General features: G+C 38.4%; 3 protein-coding genes across 6 annotated transcripts in view; 1 reads left to right on the top strand and 2 right to left on the bottom strand.

Moving 5' to 3' along the window:
- The window catches only part of LOC139974565 (uncharacterized), a 135,385-nt gene extending 123,301 nt beyond the window's left edge, over positions 1-12,084 (bottom strand). For 3 of the 4 annotated variants that reach the window (XM_071981794.1, XM_071981795.1, XM_071981797.1), the window contains exon 1: positions 11,719-12,083. The gene's annotated coding sequence lies outside the window, so the exon portion shown is untranslated. Of the gene's footprint in view, positions 1-11,718 lie in introns of all 4 variants that reach the window. The other variant, XM_071981798.1, reaches the window with a different exon arrangement.
- LOC139974566 (putative nuclease HARBI1) lies at positions 1,511-4,421 on the top strand. The gene is made up of 2 exons (XM_071981799.1): positions 1,511-2,552; positions 2,920-4,421. The coding sequence occupies exons 1-2, from the start codon at positions 1,792-1,794 to the stop codon at positions 3,203-3,205; spliced, it is 1,047 nt and encodes a 348-aa protein (XP_071837900.1). The 5' UTR covers positions 1,511-1,791; the 3' UTR covers positions 3,206-4,421.
- On the bottom strand, positions 4,574-8,680 carry LOC139974568 (uncharacterized). Its single transcript, XM_071981801.1, has 5 exons — positions 7,791-8,680; positions 6,754-6,887; positions 6,214-6,338; positions 5,702-5,811; positions 4,574-5,348 (listed from the first exon to the last, which is right to left on the bottom strand). Exons 1-5 carry the CDS (start codon positions 7,797-7,799, stop codon positions 5,067-5,069), a joined length of 660 nt encoding a protein of 219 aa, XP_071837902.1. The 5' UTR covers positions 7,800-8,680; the 3' UTR covers positions 4,574-5,066.
- Positions 12,085-25,902: the final 13,818 nt, after the last annotated feature.

Below are 25,902 nucleotides of genomic sequence, written 5' to 3'. Positions count from 1 at the left end.
ACCTACAGTAATTCATTTTTAATTGGTTGCAGAAACCTAGAATCTAATATTCAGCATGTTGGATACAGTACCTGTCAAAGGCACAGTGAAACATCAATAACTGTGTCATGACTGCATGACTTGTATGAAACCAGTTGGTAACATTATTTAAAACTGACATCAAGGCCCCTTACTGGCAAATAAATTAATCAAGATGGTTATGAACTTCACAGATGCATACTACTGTAGAAAGACCAAAAGTGATTACTTCTGTTACCACCACTCTGTTAGCATCTTTACTCCTAGTCGTAGGGGCCTAATTTGATTTGGGGGGGCTGTAACGACTTGCCCGAAAAAATTAAACCAACATTTTTTGCGCACTCCGCCCGCGTTCAACATTTTAATGCGCATATCATATGCATAATGTGCATATCATATAGGCATTCGTCAGTTATTACATCACATGTCAATAACATACAATCATTTTCTGTGTTATTACCCTTCCATATTGGTTACTATTATTGGGGAAGTCGTTACAATCATAATGATGATAATAATATAAGTTTAACAATTGAAAAACACATTGCAAAATTATTATTCTTTCAGTTGGTGCCCGAAAAATTCTCAGCATATTGCCCGAATTTTCACACAAAAACTTTGTTCGGGGGGCTGCAGCCTCCCCAGCCCGTCCCCCTCCCCCCGCCTCCTACGCATATATGTCTTTACTCACTTGACCCTCCTTGAACAACAGGGAATAATTGGGGGGCTTGAAACCTCTAGTAAAGTAATTTCAGGAACGCTTAGTTACTTTTATCACGGTAAAACAATACAGATGACCCCAAAAGAATGACTAAGGATTTATAAAAGAAAAGATTAACATCAACTAATTGACAACTAGGCCTGTACTACAGAGCATGAATTTAACCACAATGGCGCATCCCAGAAAGTTTAGCATATTTTGAAGCTTGAATATTTTGTAAACTGTAATACTATAGAGTAGTCTACGTACAGAGACATTTCTAACACTCAGATGTTTTCTCTCTTCCTTTGTAATAAAATGTCACAACTGTGATTCTACTGTACCCAAAGTTATCTTTTAATAATCTGTCTGCTAGACTTGATATTCCTGTCACTTTGACATGAGCTAAGATCTGATGTTAAAAGTGTAGCTCTCAAAAACTAGAAGTGATATAAGAAATAACACTCTCTAATGTTGACAGCACCCTACTGTACAATATACTGCATAACACAGCATAAGTTGAACTTACAGTAATCCTTTCAGACTCTTATAAGTGCAAGTGTATGTCACAGTCAATTCTCCTTCCTTCCCATCTTTGCTGATCCTGTCCTTCCTCATGATGGACGTACCAAGGTCATCTTAATTACCCAAAAACCATTCCTAAATTATAAGTATGTCATACATGGAGGATAAATTATGTCACAGAGAGTGGGTTTCTTCAAAACATCAAAACAAAAAACTGAAAAAGAGAGTAGAATCAAAATCCACTATATACTGGTAAATAAAATTCACCTGGGGCCTGTTTCACAAAGCACTAAGTCGCGTCTTAGTGGTCTTAAGACGCATCTTAGTGAATAGGACTTAGTGTCGGTTTCACAAAGATCACTAAGTCGCGTACAAGACTTAGTCCACTCTTCACTAAGTAGCTTAACGGGACTTAGTCTAAGTCTCGTCTTGACGAGACTTAGGAACTGATCTTAGTGTAATTCTAGTCATGTGATCGAATTGGCGCCAATTTTAAGCTGCTAAGTCTGCACAAATTACACTATACACGAACGACATCAACTACAACAATGGCCGCACTTCAAATGATCTTAGGCGAAAGAGTTGCTGCTGGACTACGCAGAGAACGAATTTTCCGGGACCGAAATTATCCTCTCGACAACTTCAATGATGAAGACATGCACGAGCGATATCGTTTCACGAGAAGAGGGTTGATGAGGTTGATGGACTTGCTCGCTGCGGGGTTGAATCATCCAACCAAGAGAAGCCATGCAATTGACGGACGCTTGCAGATCTGCATCGCCTTACGCTTCTATGCGACCGGAACTGTACACACTGGTCACGGGGATCATCACGGAGTGAGTAAGGCGAGTGCGTGTCGGATAGTTCGGAGAGTCAGCTCTCATCTGATCAGGATGAAGGGCGACGTCATTAGGTTCCCCACCACACCACAAGAAGTCATGGCAACACAACGAGGGTTCAGCGATGTTGCGGGATTCCCTCGCATTGTGAGTGCAGTGGACTGTACTCACGTTCTCCTCAAGGGTTCGCGGCTTGGGGAGGATGCCTACGTTTATATTAACCGAAAGCGCGTCAAGTCCATCAACGTGCAGCTCATGTGTAACAGTCGTTACATTATCACTAATGTTGTTGCCCGATGGCCGGGCTCTGCGCATGACAGCAGAATCTTGCAACATAGCAGCATTGGGCAGGAGTTTGAGGCCGGCAACAAACAAGGTATCCTGATTGGAGACAGTGGATACCCACTGAAACCTTGGCTGATGACCCCCATCGCAGAACCGCAATCACCAGCCGAAATTTCATATAACAGGTATGTAGGCTATGTCACGAAGGAGGTTAATTTGGGGACCAGTAATTTCTTCCTGATAAAAGGGTGGGTCATCATTTATGGCCGGGGAGTGGGGGAGGTGACGAAGTTGTTACCATATTAATATTTAATTTATATTTTAAAGAGAGCAGCTGGGGCACTTTTCATTCGCGAAAGAGGTACTTTTTAAATTTTTCGAAAAAGTGGGGCAGAAGCCCCGCCCCCCCCCCTTGCCCCTCCAGTTCCAACAAGCCGGAATATCATTTACCGTTAAAAGATTTAGTGACCAAATATATATAAGTTTGAGGTCGTCTGAATCCAGTTTAGAATTTTCTACCAATAGGAGTTCTCACTTCGTCTCAAATCACAGAGCTCACCCAAGAACTAGAGTATTCATAGAACAGGTCAATGGACAGCTCAAAATGAAGTTCCCGTGTCTCATGGTTGGATTGCATGTTGGGCCCAAGCAAGCATGCAGAACGATTGTTGCATGTGCTGTCCTCTTCAATTTGGCTAAAGATATGCAGGAACCAGAACACGAGCTGAACCAGCACCTTCCAGATGATCCACATGCAGAGATCTACCCAGGGGCAGCTCGAGCCGCTGGATTAGCAATAAGGGCACAGATTGCTCAGGATATTTACAACAGGCTGTAAACTACCTTTTACAATTTCTCTGTTAGAGTACTGGCAATTTTGAATTCCAAAAACATGATTACAATAAAATTTAACCGAATTTCATTTCACAAAAAGCTGTGTTTATTTGCTTTTATTCAAAATCACCTGATAAATGTTAGAAAATTTAGAGAAACTAATGTAACACATACTTTAAGAAACGACATGTGCTTGTAATGTAACCACAATATACAGTTGATCAAGGGAAGAGGGTTTCAACTTCTGCAATGAGTCGACAACCTTTGCGAGGATATAAGTACAAGTATACCAAAATGAATACAAACACAATAGATTCCTGGTGACCGTCAGGGTAAATAATATGTATTTACCATAAAGTAAAAGATGGATCAAAAGTACAAATATGCACAAATTAATTAATCAGTAACTGTCCACTAAATCTGCAGCCTTATATACAGTATATATATTACATGACAGTATTATGACAGATTACATTTTATGTATTTGTTTGTTTAATCACAGCATTCAGGTGATAATAATAATTTAAAAAACTAGTTGTGCAAGGAAGTGTTCTAAAAAACCTTTATGGCTTAACGAGTAGAGCACTCCCTGCTTAACTTTGAAAATATACATAAATATATATCTCAACATTCAAAACCACCTGACCCTTGCTAAAACTTTCCCACCTTTCCCCACCCATAACTCCTACCTATAGCCCACCCTCCACTCAAAACTTCCCATCCTTACCCTCACCCAACAGATGTTGAAAAATTGGTATTATTATGTGTATCCTCAAACAATTTGTTGGATTTTTTAAAATGCTAAAGTTAAAATGAAACAAAACTGTTACCAAACTGCTTATCCACTAAAGAGCCTGTGTAAGAGAATCTGTAAAAGTAAGTTGGCCTGCTGCTTGGATCCTAGCAGGATCTTCTTCAGAGGCTGAATGACAAGAAACAATAACAGAAGGGACAAATACACAAACAGAATACAGACAGGTTAATGAGCAGGGTAAACACAAAAGAGATAGATGTAAGAGGATTAGTAGACAAGGGAGGGAGGGAGAGAAGAAAGAAAAAAACAAGGTGAAGAGGAGAGGTAGGAGGAGATAAACTGTAGAGGGAAAAAAAAAAGGATTAAGGGTAGGAGTAAACTAGAGAAGGACAAAGACAGAAGGTGTGAAGGGAAAAAAGTGAAAGAGAGCTATGAGAAGATGGGTGACAGGAGGGGGGGGGGGGGGGGAGAAGTAGGGAAGCATAAGAAAGGTTAGTCATGTCTTTCCTGAATGTTGAGCCCATGACTTGGAATGGTTCGAAGGCATTTCATCCACCGTCTCTCTCTGGTGATTCGTACTAGGTCAGGACGGCTACCTAAAGATTCAATACCCTGTAGGGACATGTCATTAATTGTATGGTTGGGACTGTTAAAGTGCTCTGCAACCTGGGTCTCAATCTGCATGGTGTTGACTGTGACAATAGAACCACTTCTTGAGGGTGGTTTTGGTTCACCAACATACTGGATGCTGCAAACTCTACAAGAGATCAGATAGATGACATTAGAGATTGTGCAAGTGATGTGACCCTTGTATCTCAAAGTACAATGTACTCAAAGCTCAGTGTAAATAACACCGTTCTATGCAATTTCATATCAACAGTCATTATTTTTATTGAGTAATCTGTATAAAAAAATTTTAGCTGAATAAAATTAGCCAGATCTTTTAACGAGTCCATAGATTCTACAAACTTCAATCAAAATTTGCAAGCCCCCCCCCCCCCACAACAGATTATGTGCCAATTGTTTTCCGAAATTCAACAGCAAACAAGTATTAAGACTATAATTATTTTGGAATTTGATATTTAGACCTGCAGATGTGTGGAAATACATTTTAGGTGTCTTGCATGTTATTCAGCATGTCTACTAGACAGGCAGATTTGTCTTTGCAGATTTCATGCAGGACATCTAAAATGGAGCGGAGAACAATTGTTTGCTCCTTTTTTGCTGCCAACTTAGCTCTCTGTATAGCCAAGAGCTCCTCCTGAATTTGGCATTGCCTCACTGCTGCAGGTCGAGTTTGGAAACTCATCTGTGGTTGTAGTGGCTCTACTGGAGATGGCACAGATGGAGTTGGCTTCGAGGCATATTCTGATTCATCAGAATAGATGGTCTCCTGAAAAGAATGATTAAAAAGTAATAAATAAATGAAGGATTACCTTGCTGGGTGCACAAAACCAACAATGGTAGCAGCCCTTCCACGTACAAGAGCCCAGACAAAAACACATGTACTCGAGAGGGGGTGGGGGGGGGGGGAAAGAGAGAAAATCTCCTGTGCTGGGTCTGCTATACACTGGGACTAACGAAAACACCACAGATTACCACTTTATTAAGTACATGGGCCAAGGTAGTAAATGGCCCAAGCCAGTAACAAACTCCGATAACTAGTGAAGATGTGGCGATACCCACCGGAATTGTTTGCAGGTCGATACATATAAGGTTAATGTAATGTAGGCTAATGTTCAATACCTGTGAGCTTGCCATATCATCCTCAGACAATATGCCGCAAACCACCTCTTTGGCTAGCACCCCCAGAACTTTCTCATAGAGAGGATCTTCCAGCACTGGGGGACCACCACCTGCAATAACAATATAATAATATATCAGTTTAACAAAGTACGTTGATTTTATGAAGTTATTAATATTGCTATGGCCCTCTGTCAGAAAACGCTGGCCCCTGTCATGGAAGAATCACCCATTTTGTTGAGGAGAAAACATCAATAGTTGTATCATACAGTGCTTATGGCGTCATCTCGCCGTCCTTTAATTTAGAGGCTCCCTCTTGCAAACCCCTAAAATTGGAATCTACATTCCTCAACAGAAGTGATTGGACATATAGGCATTAGCTAGCAATCGACAACCCTTGCCCCCCCCCCCCAGCCTCCCCTTTAAATGTTGCAGCATACTGCATTCAGAAACTGCAACATTGATATTGGGAGCGAGGTTTGTCCTGTGTACTTTAACATGTCATATAATCTGACCTGTCTTGGGGGCTTTGTAGGCTTTGGCCTTGGAAGCCAAGTCTCTCCATTTCTTTCGGACCATAGTCCACTCCCGTACTGGTCCTCCAACTGTTTGAAGGACTGCTGCTGCCTTCTTCCAGTTTCTGTTGAGTATGATCAAGGTTAAACAAATTAAGTACATGTTCATATTTCATCCAATAGCACCAGCACCAAAAAAAAAAATGAACCCAACACTGATATAAACAACATGATAACAGAAGGTCTCTCCATAATAAAATATAAATTTCAAACCTGGGCATTCATTAAAAAGCCAAGGAAAACAGGATCTGCTCTAGATATAACTCAAGATCAGTCATCTGACAACTTTTGAATTCTTAAGTGATAATTTATGGTTTCTGACATTTCAAATGATATTTTAATAACAAAAATTAGGATTTACTCAGGATATTGTAAAAGCAAGTCTTGTGTAGTGGAATCTCTTAGCTGTAGCTGCAAAAACAAAACAAACAAACATACAGACAATTTGAACACACAATGATTGCTGTGGAATTCACAAACCTTTCCTTCATCTTCTCTTCTTTACTGGACCCCTTCCCTCCAGTGCCAAAGAGCAGTGCCTTGTGAGTGGCGACAAACTCCACTAAAGTGAGTGTTTCTACCTCCGAGAAATCTGGGCACCGTTTTCGCTTTTCCTGAAGAGGAATATTTGTTTGTGAAAATTAGGGCAATAAGAGTGCTCTTCTGACATGAACACTCACTGTAATACTGACATACGACATCTTAGTCCTAGTACTAGCACAGTGAGTAGCGGTGTAATGTTAGTATAATTGTTAATGACAGGTTAGGTCTATCCAACTAGGTTAGGCCTTATTTCTTATGGGACTGACATACACGTTCAACAGCCCACTCTGTACAAGCCTAATACTGCATTCATGTAGGCCTATATAGGCTTGGCATACATGAACATTCATGGCGACAAAAGGTTAGTAGGTCTATGCTACTACTAGGCCCACATCGCAAGGCACAGTAGCCACTTGAGCACTGATGCGATAGCCTACATAAGCCTACGTCCATAGACTAGCTTTGGCTTTGTAAAGTTGTAGCATGTACTAGCTACATAGCACTAGCGGTAGCAGTATAACTAAGCCTACGTAGGCTAGTATAGTATCAGTAGTAACTTGAAACATGTCAGGATCTACCTTACGACTGTAATGCTAGCACATACTACCTTAGCCCTTCAAGAGGACTGTAGTGTGGGTTCCTCGCGATCAGCGTTGGCGGCTTCCTGACTCGGATTTGGAAAACATAAGCATAGTACTTCGTTGGCCTAGTCTAGGCCTTATACTAGTTATACTGATAATTGCTAACACTTGGCCTATGCTTGAATTACGGTTAAACTAGTGCTAAACATGGTTACTAGGCTATTTGGTCCCATTACGTCTGCACTGTAGCTTATTAATAACAACGAAGGAGACAACTTTATGTCTCGATAACTGCATGAGAAAACTCTCCGTCTATTTGACGTCAACATATAAATATTACATTAGTTTTGGCCAAATATTGTGATTATAAAAGGCATTTTACTTGGTATTTACCTTTCCCATTCTTGCAATTGTAAAGTTCGTTCGTGCGATGAACTGTTAAAACTTTTCGCGGTCAAAGGTCACAGCCTCGTTCATGTCAACAAAAATAAAATGTACGCATCTTAAGACGCGTCTTAGTGAAGAACAGTTTTGTGAAACCGAGATCCAAACAGTACTTTACTAAGACGCATCTTAGTGTAAGTCGAGTCCGCGGAGCACTAAGTCCTGTGTGCGTAAGTCGAGTTTAGTGAAACAGGCCCCTGGGACTTGAAGCCGTCACTTAGCATTAATATCTGATACTGTATCGGAAACAACTCACTCACTGCATGATACACCCTGATGTTTACAATCACGGTTCTTTTGGTTATATGTATAAAACAACTAGAGCTGCAACGTCTTATTTAAGTCAAGTTGATTTAATTACTGCACGTTTCCATGCTGTGTGATGCTAAAATCCTGGAATTACTGTACAATCTAGGTCCTTACAGTAGTTTGTCTAGTCAACCTTCATTTCAAGAAGTGGAAGTAATATATATTGACAATTTGACACTATAAAGAAAATTTAAAATATTTTCCAGTGGTTACCTGGTAAGGATGAAATCAAATACATTAATTTGCTGTACACCACATTTATCCTTCGTTTGGTGGTAAGATTAAGGGCGATTTATAGTAATCAATTTTGATCTTACTTAGAAGTAATTATTGGTAGGTTTGCAAAATAAAAATGGTACCAATCTCAAATTAAAATTGGTGTCTTAAAGGAATATTCTAGTGGCAGGTTTTAATTGTTTTCAAAAATTGACAATAAATTGAAACTAGGCTTTGCAGACCTGTTACTTACAATGTGTCAGGGAAAAATCCCACAAAGAGGAAATGAGTCTAATTTGTTTCCAGTTTCTTGCATTCTTCCAGAAGCAACCAAACCATGCCAATAGATCATGCCATTAATAAAACTCAAAGTAAGATGTCCATGATTGCTTCTGTAGTGCAAATATACAGTACGCAGTATGACCCTTCTGGATTAGCCATCTACAGTAGCTGCAGTACAGTCCATCTTTCACAATGAGGCAGTTGAAGCACCCTTTAAAACAAAGCAAATGTTCCAAATGCCATCTTTGTTTCCTTCATAACATCTGCACAGCAAGTACTAGGTTGGGTGCTCACTGCTTAAACCTGTCACATGCAAAGCGGAGAGAAGCAACGAAGTGGAACATTGCAAAGTCTGTCCAAGCTTTCTGCTTCTTAATTTCTAGGCAAAGCCAGCCCCATATACTGCAAAACTGCATTATATTTGTATGTCAATTTTATTTAAAAACAGTAAATGAATGTCAGCTTTCTTCAGTTTCTTCCAGGACAAATCGAAAGAAACAATTTTTTTTTTAAGAAACCAAAGTTCTACCAAATTTAACGTTATGCTACCCAATCCAGATTCATGATACACCACTGTCAACTCTGCGTGATCAAGATTTTACATGATAGGTGATAGAAAAGTATACATACTAAGAACCAGATGGAAATCTCCCTATCTGAATGAGATTCTCCAAACAGGGGTTGACTTTTGCAAGCTCCTAATTAAGAAATCTGCATGTAGGATCATACATACATGTACAGTATAGCACACATTAATGGAGAGCAAACATAATTATGAGATGCAAGATGCACTTGAGCATGATTGCTGATAAAACGTGTTATAATATCACAATTGAAACTGATAGCTGTCACAGGAATGAAATATCCGGTTTACTATATACAGACGCGTAGCCAAGGGGGGGCGAAGGGGGCAGCCGCCCCCCTTGAGCATATTTTTTTGTATGTTTTTATGATATCGCTAGTAATTTCAAGCTAAGATGCAACTAACAAGGCCTGGGAAGTGCCATTTCCAGCGATCTGGGAGGCATTTTCAGCCAAAATTTTCTTGTACGCGTAGCACCACCTCATGGTGGCGCTACGCTTAGATAGTTTTCAATGCAGAATCTACGGCTCTGATAGTTTGCCAACAGGTTCGCCCCTCCCTTGGCAAATTCCTGGCTACGGGCCTGTCTATATATCCACCTTCCTAAATAAAAACATACAGAAATGGCCTCTTCTACATTACTTAGAATATATATGCCAGTCCATAAATTTATGTTTTGTAATTAATGAAACTTGGTACAAAATGTGAAATGAGTGTTGAAAATTATTAAAAGTATAAATTTCCAGACAACAGGCACCAGACCACAGGTCAATCAAATAATCCACAATTCCAAAAATATCTGTTGACTATTAAGTAACAAATTAAAAATATCATACAAGTAACAAGTAACATTAACAGAAAGGAAAGAGTACTGTAGGTCTGCATTTGGAACCAACTGCAAAACTTCAGTTTAAAATCAGGACTGTCAAAATATGAACAAGATGCAAAATTCACGCCATGTTTACAAGAGATTATGGACCAGAGGCAATTTCATGAGATTTTCCAAAATGTTTCTACCCTATCAGTGTTGCACTGACACTTTCCCCTTAATCTCCACAGCTCTCCCTCCCCCTATATACAGTTTATGAATTCATTTTAATCCACTTCTGCCAACAATCTCCAACAATGGGCATTATTGCAACACAGATTAATACATCCCAGCATAACATACATCAAGTATCTTCATGCAAAAATTAACACATGTGGTGATTTTAGGCAAACATAGTTTATCAAGTGCATGTGTCTTTGTTGTCATCAAGCAGCTAGTTCTGGTAGTCCATAGCTAGTGCTCGCCTCTCATAGTTGTAGCCACTGTATGTATACGTTAGAACATGCGTATATATTGAAATTCTCAAAATTATTATTTTCATTCATTTATTTCATAGCAGGAAAGACTGGCAAGGAAATTTACAGGATGTTTAGATGGAATATAAAAGGGAAAACAAAATGAAAATAATCGCAAGTGGCTTTTTACTAAACCTTTATTCCAAATGCGATCGTTTAGTGATTAATCACTACACAGTCACATCTGTAATGCCTGTTTAATTCAAGTTGAGAGCTGAAATTTATTAACGGGAAGTCCCGTCTTGGCAACTTTTGACATGCATTATGTGAAATCAAATTGCTGAAATCGCACGATCCCGCGGCTAATGCGAACCCTGGATCATAGTAAAGAAACAGTGGGAAGTATTTTTTTGCAAGGTTTTTCTTTATTCCATGTGCATTTGCATTATTATTTTTATACATCAAAACATAAAATTCAGTTGTTCATAACAACAGGAGTATCGATTGAATACTACATTTTGTAGGTGTAATGTAAAGTGCCATAGTGATCTGCCATTTTTGTACATTATACATTGTGTTTCGCTAGTACAGCTATTTTCTTTCAATATTCAGTCAAGAGTTTCGGTTACCCGACCAGGTGATGATAACGAGTACACGGTTCCAATTTCTTGCTACCCGACTCAGCCCTAAATGGAGGCTACTCTTTCCCTGCTTCACAGCAAGTATTATGTAACTGCTATTTACTGAGTCAGCCTAGGCTAGCAGTAGCAGTGAGAGAGATATTTTTCAAGTGGCAGCAGCTTGGCTGCCTATTCCTAAAATTAGTTGCAAAGCCTAGGCTAATCAATTTTTGTCCAATACTTTACTACTGAAGCAACTGCACTGTTCTCAAAGTACTGCTAAGCCAACAATAACTTAACCAAATTATGGGTAACGTGACTGTCAGTAGGGGATGTGCCTAGGCCTGCCTTACGAACGGTATCCTAGCTCTGCCCACAACTTTCAAGTACTAACTTACAGTAGCCTACGGTACTAATAATAATATAATGTATGGCCTAACCTATGCCGAATTTAGGCTCATACATCTGCACACTACTTACTGTTGCATCTCGCACTTGATCAAACCATGGATTCGGAAACCAGGTCAACACTAACAAAACTACGGCTTATGATAACTAAATACATTGAATACTTCTACTTTACCATATCCAAGGTGGAAGTGCGGCAATAACGGTTTCTCGGTTTATTTCGATTTTCTTTTTCGTCTTGGTCTCAAGTCATGTTAACAGGTATTTACTATTTTGTTTACGTTTGGTCGTTGGAGCTCCACTCCACATGCCCAGCCAGACGAAAGCATGTCAAAATCCGACCCCTTTCTAGACATGTTACCTTTACTGGACAAATCGATTTCCCTTATAAGTTCAATTTGTTTCGAATATTACTAATATCCCGCTTTAAATTATTTTTAAAAATTGGAATGTACAAGAAAAACAACAATTTTTTGAAAATAGAAAGCTTTCTAGAGAAACTTATGCTCCTGTTTATTGCGGACCAGTCGATATTTCACAAAGAGGGTCAAACTTACTGTCGTCTGATACATTCTGTCACCAAGGACGAGCGCACACAACTGTAATAACCAGTATACAACGAAAAATCAATAACATGTGAACTGCATACAATTTTTGTACTCTTTCGTACTTCAGAGAGAGAGAGAGTGTTTGACTTACCATTTTACGACTAAAAAAAAACATCAGAACCAACAAGACCACATAAAATGAATGTCAAATGTCTTTCCCTCCACTTGCCCTCCCCCCCCGCCCCCTCCCCCAAGTGATATTGGTGGGCCAATAAATATATTGGACGATTGAATTACAAAATGCATTTAAAGGTTCAGTGAAACCAATTCGCCGTTGAAATTAATCCGTGGGATGGGGATTCTCAAATTAATACCAGCCAATTGCGTCTCAAGTTAAACATGAGCCTATTATTTTGCTTCTGTCATCGCTACCAGCCCCCATTCCCCTCTCTTTGCCGCACACGTTACCCATGAAAGAGATAAACCTGCTACCATGTTTGTTATATCATGTGTATGTTTATAATTTAATACCATCGTTACATCGTCCGTCCGTATGGAAAGCCGTTTTCACATTTAATGAGGAATTTCAGATATCTCGAAATAATTTCAGATGTCTCAAATTAAATTACAGATATCTCCAATTTATTTAAGATATCTACAAGTAATGGCAGATATCTTAAAATAAATTTCAGATATCTCGAAATACCAGAGAATTTCAGATATCTGAATGTTTATCCAATTTCTAAATTTGATTCGGAAAATAAAAAATTTTACTGAAAAAAATTAATTATCCAATTATAAAGAAAATACATATAGGCTTTTGTACTCAAAGTGTGAACGGTACATTTATGTACTGTAAACAGTATGAGAACAGAGCACACATGGTTATCAGCTAAAAGTATATAGTGACTTTTCAAAGCAAGGGGGCGATGGGGAGGGTAGCCCCTCCCCCTCAAAAATATGAGAGAAAAAAGAGGGGGAAAAAGAAAGGGGGCAATGAGTGGGGAGAATTTTGAGAACAACGTAGAGAGTTCTCACACAAAGTTTCAGAGTTGTGAAAATTGGAATATCTCATTCACATTTATGATTAAAATAGATTTCATAGGCACAGCGGTATATTTAAACCATCAAACTATAGTATCACACTGTGACACCATCGTATTGTTTGTTTTGTATTATATAGGCCTACTGGCTACTGACACAGTGCCACGGTTTTGACTAGGCCATATATAGACTTAGGTTCTATTTTGAGTCAGTTATTACCTACTTTTATCAAATCTACCCAACGAATCAATATTGGCATATCATATGCATTATTTTGAACATTTTAATATAATTTACATAGCTAATATCTCAGCCGATTGGATACAAATTTGTAGCTCTGAAGCCTCTAAAGTCCACCATATCATATAGCCCTATGGTGGGCCCCTGGACCCCACGCAGATAGCGCAACTTGGCGTTCTCGATGACTGGTCAATAAATTCATCCGCACTACCCCTAAATTGAAATCCTGACTTTCCTTGCAATATATCAAGTTCATAGTTTTTAGTTGGACTATTCCTACAACAATTTACAGGATGGAAATCAGGAATAAACTGTTCAAATATATTCACAAAAGTAACCCGTTACCATGGTTTCAAGTGTGGGAATTAGGCATATTGTAAAATTACCTAACATGACCGATCGCAACCCCCCCCCCCCGCACTTGAACCCTCCCCCATCCCACCCCCAAGTATTGTCTATCACGTTGCAATTAATTCACCAAAGTATTAACCGCTACATGAGTGATAAACTTGTTTGCAAATGAAAACCAAAGATTTAGCATACATGCATTATGTGAAACACAATGATATTTCTGAACATCTTTAAAACGATTAATAGCTCGAAAATATCAAAACTGCCAGTCGCAACAACGTTGTCGTCTATTTAGTTTGCTGGATCCATAGAATGTATAAATAATTTGCCAGTTAGAATATATACCGACTAACAGACCCCGCAGTGATTCATTTGAAGACTGGGCGTTATAATTGAACAGCTTCCACCACTGAGACATGATATGTTCTATATATAGTATTTAACGTGATTATGTTACTAATTTCTAAAAATGTTGAATTACTGTCTTCGGAAAAATTTGAAGAAACAGTGGATCATTGACTTGATCATTAATTGGATCTTAACAAGGTTAACATTATTCAAATATATGACTTCTAAATCACTCCCCTGATACTCTCCAGTTTTTTTTCTTTTTGCTTTTTTTAATTTAGCAAGTTTATATACATGATCAATTGGAGGTTGTGACACAAACTACATAGTGTATGAGCCATTCAGCTAGAACATTATTAAATACAGTATTTTGTTACGATTGATGATAACTTTTACATTCAATCTTTCTACTTACTTTTTCGGGGAATTTCGGTGATCTATTGATTCATTATTTTGCTGCAGTAATTAAATTTGCTGATATAGTAAATTATCATTTTGTCTTTTGCCAGTACATATGGAATTACTATAAAGTGCGATGAATCAGTGTAGTAAATAATTCATCAAATCATCCAATTCATCAGTCAATCTATTTGCAAACATTGCCAAAAAAAAGTCAATAGTCGAAAAGTTTGAGATTAAAAACTGTAACTTTAAATGACCTGTTTGGAATATAAACAGGACGTAGCATCTACAAACATGGTTTTTCTATCACCTGACCGCATTATTTGTATAGCTTGCCTGGCCACTGCATTCCTCTATGTTGTATTAAATGTATTTCATTGTTACGCAACGTGTTCACTTGACGCGAACTCGCTCGGGTCAGTCCTGATATGGATTCGGACTGGTACGTACCGCGAGGACCCCATCTTATTCGTATTCTTTCAGACACAGTATATCGTAACGGACGTTACACACTTACACTTATAGTGACCTAAAGTAGTCGTTCTTCAAGTAAAATCAATACAAGTGTATGTAAACCTAGTATAAAGTTGCATTTTAAAACTGTTGTAAGGTTCAAGCATTAGGCGGGGACCGAAAAGGGGCAGAAACTACCACGAAGGTGTAGAATACCATTCGGCATACAACAGACAACCAGGAATCAGGATAGTCTTAGCCTGTGATGAGGCATTAACGAATCAATAACATCGATGTTTATCAGTGGAATAGGTGAAGCTGTCTTTCGTAGAAGAGGTTCCCAGATGGTCTTAAAAATCGTCTTTCAATTCTAATATATTTCCTCTGTTGTATGATTTGTTAACTTACAGTAGAATATATACTTACCAATTATAACCATAAGATTGCGTAACACTGACGTCATATTTCAATTGATTGATTGATTTATTTGTTTTGCCACAAAAGTACAAAGTGGAGGGAAGTCTTCCATGAAGCTTAAAAGCTTAACAATGTGGAAGACTCCCTGAAGAAAGAAAAGAATTGATGTTATTAATAGTTTTGTAAGTTCAAATGGATGCAGCTACACGGAATGAAATCAAAGAATGATATAGGAGCACATACTTTGGAGGAATCTCACCTCACCTACTTACAGCGCCTCCTAGTACAATGTTTCCCCGACTCCCCGTTTTTGGAGTGTATTGATACGTATACCAATAGAACAACATCTCTGTGAAAGGTATTGCAAAGTGCCATGTACAACGTGAGATTATTTCCTCTACTTAATTCATAGACGACTATATATTTGCTGATTATAAACAGCATGGCTCATATGTTCGTGTCCGTCGTCTTATTCCCCGTTGTTTCTTCTGCTATATCAACTTTATGGTCTCTTTGCCTCTCCCTTAGTTCCTCTTCCTTAGTTGTGATTTCTAGCTTATAACAATGACATATGACGTCAGTGAAAGAGATAGATTGCATTATTCTCATTATTAACCGTTCTCGTACTCTTTGGTAAAAGACGTTGCGACAGTTGCACATGACAAAACAAAACAAAATTATCAATTAACCTATTTCCTACCTCACGTGAGGAGATATGTATTCTATAGATGATGTAGTATTTCATCCTTTTATATTAATACTATTCGTTACAGATAAACGTGACATATTGAAAACGTCACTGTGGTAATTGCACCTAACCTAAATACAATAATTACGCGTACAGACACAAACATATGTCACTTGCAATAACGTCATATCCATGCATCTGACGGGAATTTATCTACGACTAATACAAACATAAAAACAAGGAGTGTCAGCGACAGTTACAGATCTTCAAGGCGACGCGGACTGCATGTTTAAAATGTTTATATGCACACATATGATCAGCCGAGTCGCGCATTGATTGTGTACCCCCCCCCCCGACCTCAGTTTCCTCACAATTAATGTCTTTGGTTTAATGGTTCCATTGATACCTCAAAGTAAATGCAGCAACGGATTTCGTAGAAAACTAAGGTAACTAAGATATCACTTCATACCACTATATGGTATCGAGAAAATCGATAATTCACTGGACAGACTTACCAATCAATTTAATCCCATACACCTCCATAGGTTACGATTTCAATCTTGTAATCAATCGTCAACAGTTTTGACCGTTGGAAACAGAAGCATTCGGACACTGATATTTATATGGGTCAATGCATTCTAGTGTAGGCGGTTCCATGGTTTTAAAAATTGAGGGGATGTGGTCCTGTCGTCGTTAAAGCCGACTGTTATGTAGGCCGGTAGGGGGGGGGGGGTGTTTGACGTGGAACCATTCCTTCTGGCATGTATAGTAGGCATATTTAATAATAATCAGCAGTTATTTTTACGACGCTTAATCGACCACAAATGTGGGAGAAACCCGCAAGGGCTTATGGAGTACAACTTACACGTCGGGTGGCTTCCAATTCAACATTTTAACTCTAATTTGGAATCTTTTCAATTTAGAAAGTCATTTCAGATGGGAAAACCGTAGATTGCTCTTGGATGAAGAACCCACCTTACTATGACCCGGCCGGGGATCGAACCCCGAACCTCCCGATTGCTAAGCCCCATTGCTTCAAATGCCACCGCCTTTATCCACTCGGTCACAGAACCGGTTATTGGGGGCTGCATATCAACAAAAAACATACACAATATGTAGGCTATACATTTAAGGTATAGTTAGGTTTACAAACAATATTTTACTTTAAAGTGTTTGTGTGAGGTTGAAAAGGGAGGGGGGTTCAAGGGGTGCAGGTACACCCCCTGAATCCGCGCCTGGTAGGGAAGTTCCAACAATTGTCCCTCTCACGCTGCGGTTTAGTGGTACATTTAAAAAAAAAATAATTATGCGCTCTTTTATCATAAAGTAAAAAGGGCTATGAGGGAAATGAGGATAAGAAATAGCTTCAGAATAGGCAGTCCTTACAAAATTGCAATTTTTCGTCAAATAAAACGCCACCCAGCGTATATACAAAACACAAAAACATCATCATGTCCTGCCTGCCTCCAACCAACTTCACTAGTATATAGTTTATCAATTATTACCATAGGAAAAGCAAACTAATTGCTTCGTTGTTTATGTTCATAAAATGTCGGTTTCTTTAAATAGTGGCGCTCTGCAAGATTCCCGTCATATAAAAAAAAAGGTTGACTGCACAAGAATATAACTATATAGCAACACTTTTCATAGTTAGAACAGGCCTGGCTCCCCTGGTCAGAACTTGTCGACAATGTCACATATCCTCAACTTAACCCTATACCGTGGCGAATTAATTAAGGGACTTCAGAGACTTAAATAACGTCACAGGGCTACAGTAACACGATACGGTACAACAAATTGCACAATTTCGTTGAAAATACTTTCATGTATCTTGTTGTCGAGTTATACTAAGAGCATATCCTGACAAGCTTGTCGAGATGCTATATTAATCTCATCTTTAAAACATGTAAACAAGATAAGATTTGTTGTATTGTCGTGTTTACTAACTTTTTTTTCGGAATCTCATCTTTCTTTTCAAAAACATGATAAATATCATTTTTACTTTCCGATCCTTTTGGCATATTAAGAATTTTCCTCTAGTATATATGCCTTCTTTCCTCTCATCATGATTCAATTCTAGCTTGTAGATCATGATTCTGGTTAATGTTTCTTCAAACACAAGGCTGAATATTTGATCTAAACATGACATATTTGAACAACATGTGCTTCACTTTACTTATGTTTTATTTTATTTTTATTACAGTTCTTACTTTATTTTACGCTAATCTGAAAATGTTAAGCTCTTTAATATGGTAGGGCTTTCAGCGTAAAGACTGATAACATTTAAAATGGAACCAGAAAAGAAAAATATAGATAAAGTAAAGGGTGTCAAAATGTACGTGACACTTATATACGGCACCACACAGATTTGCAAAATGGCATCTCACATATAAACGACTTTAATGAAGGGCATCTGCCATACGAAGCAAGAACTTTCTTAGCTGTTTGGTGCAGTTGTTTTGCAAAACTTATCGATCGTAATAGCTAAAGATGCCAGGGGCGAGTTGATCTCCTTTAACTTTAAATTACTTCTAAATATGCTATTCATAGTAAATTTATTGCTGATATAGTAAATTATCATTTTGTCTTTTGCCAGTACATATGGAATTACTATAAAGTGCGATGAATCAGTGTAGTAAATAATTCATCAAATCATCCAATTCATCAGTCAATCTATTTGCAAACATTGCCAAAAAAAAGTCAATAGTCGAAAAGTTTGAGATTAAAAACTGTAACTTTAAATGACCTGTTTGGAATATAAACAGGACGTAGCATCTACAAACATGGTTTTTCTATCACCTGACCGCATTATTTGTATAGCTTGCCTGGCCACTGCATTCCTCTATGTTGTATTAAATGTATTTCATTGTTACGCAACGTGTTCACTTGACGCGAACTCGCTCGGGTCAGTCCTGATATGGATTCGGACTGGTACGTACCGCGAGGACCCCATCTTATTCGTATTCTTTCAGACACAGTATATCGTAACGGACGTTACACACTTACACTTATAGTGACCTAAAGTAGTCGTTCTTCAAGTAAAATCAATACAAGTGTATGTAAACCTAGTATAAAGTTGCATTTTAAAACTGTTGTAAGGTTCAAGCATTAGGCGGGGACCGAAAAGGGGCAGAAACTACCACGAAGGTGTAGAATACCATTCGGCATACAACAGACAACCAGGAATCAGGATAGTCTTAGCCTGTGATGAGGCATTAACGAATCAATAACATCGATGTTTATCAGTGGAATAGGTGAAGCTGTCTTTCGTAGAAGAGGTTCCCAGATGGTCTTAAAAATCGTCTTTCAATTCTAATATATTTCCTCTGTTGTATGATTTGTTAACTTACAGTAGAATATATACTTACCAATTATAACCATAAGATTGCGTAACACTGACGTCATATTTCAATTGATTGATTGATTTATTTGTTTTGCCACAAAAGTACAAAGTGGAGGGAAGTCTTCCATGAAGCTTAAAAGCTTAACAATGTGGAAGACTCCCTGAAGAAAGAAAAGAATTGATGTTATTAATAGTTTTGTAAGTTCAAATGGATGCAGCTACACGGAATGAAATCAAAGAATGATATAGGAGCACATACTTTGGAGGAATCTCACCTCACCTACTTACAGCGCCTCCTAGTACAATGTTTCCCCGACTCCCCGTTTTTGGAGTGTATTGATACGTATACCAATAGAACAACATCTCTGTGAAAGGTATTGCAAAGTGCCATGTACAACGTGAGATTATTTCCTCTACTTAATTCATAGACGACTATATATTTGCTGATTATAAACAGCATGCGTGAATCAGCATTGAACCACCCGTGGACTCCTATGTCCGTGTCCGTCGTCTCATTCCCCGTTGTTTCTTCTGCTATATCAACTTTATGGTCTCTTTGCCTCTCCCTTAGTTCCTCTTCCTTAGTTGTGATTTCTAGCTTATAACAATGACATATGACGTCAGTGAAAGAGATAGATTGCATTATTCTCATTATTAACCGTTCTCGTACTCTTTGGTAAAAGACGTTGCGACAGTTGCACATGACAAAACAAAACAAAATTATCAATTAACCTATTTCCTACCTCACGTGAGGAGATATGTATTCTTTAGATGATGTAGTATTTCATCCTTTTATATTAATACTATTCGTTACAGATAAACGTGACATATTGAAAACGTCACTGTGGTAATTGCACCTAACCTAAATACAATAATTACGCGTACAGACACAAACATATGTCACTTGCAATAACGTCATATCCATGCATCTGACGGGAATTTATCTACGACTAATACAAACATAAAAACAAGGAGTGTCAGCGACAGTTACAGATCTTCAAGGCGACGCGGACTGCATGTTTAAAATGTTTATATGCACACATATGATCAGCCGAGTCGCGCATTGATTGTGTACCCCCCCCCCCCGACCTCAGTTTCCTCACAATTAATGTCTTTGGTTTAATGGTTCCATTGATACCTCAAAGTAAATGCAGCAACGGATTTCGTAGAAAACTAAGGTAACTAAGATATCACTTCATACCACTATATGGTATCGAGAAAATCGATAATTCACTGGACAGACTTACCAATCAATTTAATCCCATACACCTCCATAGGTTACGATTTCAATCTTGTAATCAATCGTCAACAGTTTTGACCGTTGGAAACAGAAGCATTCGGACACTGATATTTATATGGGTCAATGCATTCTAGTGTAGGCGGTTCCATGGTTTTAAAAATTGAGGGGATGTGGTCCTGTCGTCGTTAAAGCCGACTGTTATGTAGGCCGGTAGGGGGGGGGGGGGGTGTTTGACGTGGAACCATTCCTTCTGGCATGTATAGTAGGCATATTTAATAATAATCAGCAGTTATTTTTACGACGCTTAATCGACCACAAATGTGGGAGAAACCCGCAAGGGCTTATGGAGTACAACTTACACGTCGGGTGGCTTCCAATTCAACATTTTAACTCTAATTTGGAATCTTTTCAATTTAGAAAGTCATTTCAGATGGGAAAACCGTAGATTGCTCTTGGATGAAGAACCCACCTTACTATGACCCGGCCGGGGATCGAACCCCGAACCTCCCGATTGCTAAGCCCCATTGCTTCAAATGCCACCGCCTTTATCCACTCGGTCACAGAACCGGTTATTGGGGGCTGCATATCAACAAAAAACATACACAATATGTAGGCTATACATTTAAGGTATAGTTAGGTTTACAAACAATATTTTACTTTAAAGTGTTTGTGTGAGGTTGAAAAGGGAGGGGGGTTCAAGGGGTGCAGGTACACCCCCTGAATCCGCGCCTGGTAGGGAAGTTCCAACAATTGTCCCTCTCACGCTGCGGTTTAGTGGTACATTTAAAAAAAAATTAATTATGCGCTCTTTTATCATAAAGTAAAAAGGGCTATGAGGGAAATGAGGATAAGAAATAGCTTCAGAATAGGCAGTCCTTACAAAATTGCAATTTTTCGTCAAATAAAACGCCACCCAGCGTATATACAAAACACAAAAACATCATCATGTCCTGCCTGCCTCCAACCAACTTCACTAGTATATAGTTTATCAATTATTACCATAGGAAAAGCAAACTAATTGCTTCGTTGTTTATGTTCATAAAATGTCGGTTTCTTTAAATAGTGGCGCTCTGCAAGATTCCCGTCATATAAAAAAAAAGGTTGACTGCACAAGAATATAACTATATAGCAACACTTTTCATAGTTAGAACAGGCCTGGCTCCCCTGGTCAGAACTTGTCGACAATGTCACATATCCTCAACTTAACCCTATACCGTGGCGAATTAATTAAGGGACTTCAGAGACTTAAATAACGTCACAGGGCTACAGTAACACGATACGGTACAACAAATTGCACAATTTCGTTGAAAATACTTTCATGTATCTTGTTGTCGAGTTATACTAAGAGCATATCCTGACAAGCTTGTCGAGATGCTATATTAATCTCATCTTTAAAACATGTAAACAAGATAAGATTTGTTGTATTGTCGTGTTTACTAACTTTTTTTTCTGAATCTCATCTTTCTTTTCAAAAACATGATAAATATCATTTTTACTTTCCGATCCTTTTGGCATATTAAGAATTTTCCTCTAGTATATATGCCTTCTTTCCTCTCATCATGATTCAATTCTAGCTTGTAGATCATGATTCTGGTTAATGTTTCTTCAAACACAAGGCTGAATATTTGATCTAAACATGACATATTTGAACAACATGTGCTTCACTTTACTTATGTTTTATTTTATTTTTATTACAGTTCTTACTTTATTTTACGCTAATCTGAAAATGTTAAGCTCTTTAATATGGTAGGGCTTTCAGCGTAAAGACTGATAACATTTAAAATGGAACCAGAAAAGAAAAATATAGATAAAGTAAAGGGTGTCAAAATGTACGTGACACTTATATACGGCACCACACAGATTTGCAAAATGGCATCTCACATATAAACGACTTTAATGAAGGGCATCTGCCATACGAAGCAAGAACTTTCTTAGCTGTTTGGTGCAGTTGTTTTGCAAAACTTATCGATCGTAATAGCTAAAGATGCCAGGGGCGAGTTGATCTCCTTTAACTTTAAATTACTTCTAAATATGCTATTCATAGTAAATTTATTGCTGATATAGTAAATTATCATTTTGTCTTTTGCCAGTACATATGGAATTACTATAAAGTGCGATGAATCAGTGTAGTAAATAATTCATCAAATCATCCAATTCATCAGTCAATCTATTTGCAAACATTGCCAAAAAAAAGTCAATAGTCGAAAAGTTTGAGATTAAAAACTGTAACTTTAAATGACCTGTTTGGAATATAAACAGGACGTAGCATCTACAAACATGGTTTTTCTATCACCTGACCGCATTATTTGTATAGCTTGCCTGGCCACTGCATTCCTCTATGTTGTATTAAATGTATTTCATTGTTACGCAACGTGTTCACTTGACGCGAACTCGCTCGGGTCAGTCCTGATATGGATTCGGACTGGTACGTACCGCGAGGACCCCATCTTATTCGTATTCTTTCAGACACAGTATATCGTAACGGACGTTACACACTTACACTTATAGTGACCTAAAGTAGTCGTTCTTCAAGTAAAATCAATACAAGTGTATGTAAACCTAGTATAAAGTTGCATTTTAAAACTGTTGTAAGGTTCAAGCATTAGGCGGGGACCGAAAAGGGGCAGAAACTACCACGAAGGTGTAGAATACCATTCGGCATACAACAGACAACCAGGAATCAGGATAGTCTTAGCCTGTGATGAGGCATTAACGAATCAATAACATCGATGTTTATCAGTGGAATAGGTGAAGCTGTCTTTCGTAGAAGAGGTTCCCAGATGGTCTTAAAAATCGTCTTTCAATTCTAATATATTTCCTCTGTTGTATGATTTGTTAACTTACAGTAGAATATATACTTACCAATTATAACCATAAGATTGCGTAACACTGACGTCATATTTCAATTGATTGATTGATTTATTTGTTTTGCCACAAAAGTACAAAGTGGAGGGAAGTCTTCCATGAAGCTTAAAAGCTTAACAATGTGGAAGACTCCCTGAAGAAAGAAAAGAATTGATGTTATTAATAGTTTTGTAAGTTCAAATGGATGCAGCTACACGGAATGAAATCAAAGAATGATATAGGAGCACATACTTTGGAGGAATCTCACCTCACCTACTTACAGCGCCTCCTAGTACAATGTTTCCCCGACTCCCCGTTTTTGGAGTGTATTGATACGTATACCAATAGAACAACATCTCTGTGAAAGGTATTGCAAAGTGCCATGTACAACGTGAGATTATTTCCTCTACTTAATTCATAGACGACTATATATTTGCTGATTATAAACAGCATGCGTGAATCAGCATTGAACCACCCGTGGACTCCTATGTCCGTGTCCGTCGTCTCATTCCCCGTTGTTTCTTCTGCTATATCAACTTTATGGTCTCTTTGCCTCTCCCTTAGTTCCTCTTCCTTAGTTGTGATTTCTAGCTTATAACAATGACATATGACGTCAGTGAAAGAGATAGATTGCATTATTCTCATTATTAACCGTTCTCGTACTCTTTGGTAAAAGACGTTGCGACAGTTGCACATGACAAAACAAAACAAAATTATCAATTAACCTATTTCCTACCTCACGTGAGGAGATATGTATTCTATAGATGATGTAGTATTTCATCCTTTTATATTAATACTATTCGTTACAGATAAACGTGACATATTGAAAACGTCACTGTGGTAATTGCACCTAACCTAAATACAATAATTACGCGTACAGACACAAACATATGTCACTTGCAATAACGTCATATCCATGCATCTGACGGGAATTTATCTACGACTAATACAAACATAAAAACAAGGAGTGTCAGCGACAGTTACAGATCTTCAAGGCGACGCGGACTGCATGTTTAAAATGTTTATATGCACACATATGATCAGCCGAGTCGCGCATTGATTGTGTACCCCCCCCCCCCCCGACCTCAGTTTCCTCACAATTAATGTCTTTGGTTTAATGGTTCCATTGATACCTCAAAGTAAATGCAGCAACGGATTTCGTAGAAAACTAAGGTAACTAAGATATCACTTCATACCACTATATGGTATCGAGAAAATCGATAATTCACTGGACAGACTTACCAATCAATTTAATCCCATACACCTCCATAGGTTACGATTTCAATCTTGTAATCAATCGTCAACAGTTTTGACCGTTGGAAACAGAAGCATTCGGACACTGATATTTATATGGGTCAATGCATTCTAGTGTAGGCGGTTCCATGGTTTTAAAAATTGAGGGGATGTGGTCCTGTCGTCGTTAAAGCCGACTGTTATGTAGGCCGGTAGGGGGGGGGGGGTGTTTGACGTGGAACCATTCCTTCTGGCATGTATAGTAGGCATATTTAATAATAATCAGCAGTTATTTTTACGACGCTTAATCGACCACAAATGTGGGAGAAACCCGCAAGGGCTTATGGAGTACAACTTACACGTCGGGTGGCTTCCAATTCAACATTTTAACTCTAATTTGGAATCTTTTCAATTTAGAAAGTCATTTCAGATGGGAAAACCGTAGATTGCTCTTGGATGAAGAACCCACCTTACTATGACCCGGCCGGGGATCGAACCCCGAACCTCCCGATTGCTAAGCCCCATTGCTTCAAATGCCACCGCCTTTATCCACTCGGTCACAGCACCGGTTATTGGGGGCTGCATATCAACAAAAAACATACACAATATGTAGGCTATACATTTAAGGTATAGTTAGGTTTACAAACAATATTTTACTTTAAAGTGTTTGTGTGAGGTTGAAAAGGGAGGGGGGTTCAAGGGGTGCAGGTACACCCCCTGAATCCGCGCCTGGTAGGGAAGTTCCAACAATTGTCCCTCTCACGCTGCGGTTTAGTGGTACATTTAAAAAAAATTAATTATGCGCTCTTTTATCATAAAGTAAAAAGGGCTATGAGGGAAATGAGGATAAGAAATAGCTTCAGAATAGGCAGTCCTTACAAAATTGCAATTTTTCGTCAAATAAAACGCCACCCAGCGTATATACAAAACACAAAAACATCATCATGTCCTGCCTGCCTCCAACCAACTTCACTAGTATATAGTTTATCAATTATTACCATAGGAAAAGCAAACTAATTGCTTCGTTGTTTATGTTCATAAAATGTCGGTTTCTTTAAATAGTGGCGCTCTGCAAGATTCCCGTCATATAAAAAAAAAGGTTGACTGCACAAGAATATAACTATATAGCAACACTTTTCATAGTTAGAACAGGCCTGGCTCCCCTGGTCAGAACTTGTCGACAATGTCACATATCCTCAACTTAACCC

Source organism: Apostichopus japonicus, chromosome 9 (assembly GCF_037975245.1).
Source record: "Apostichopus japonicus isolate 1M-3 chromosome 9, ASM3797524v1, whole genome shotgun sequence".
NCBI classification, from domain to species: domain Eukaryota; kingdom Metazoa; phylum Echinodermata; class Holothuroidea; order Aspidochirotida; family Stichopodidae; genus Apostichopus; species Apostichopus japonicus.
The sequence above is the reverse complement of the archived record's forward strand: the minus strand, read 5'-3'. Positions and strand labels throughout refer to the sequence as shown.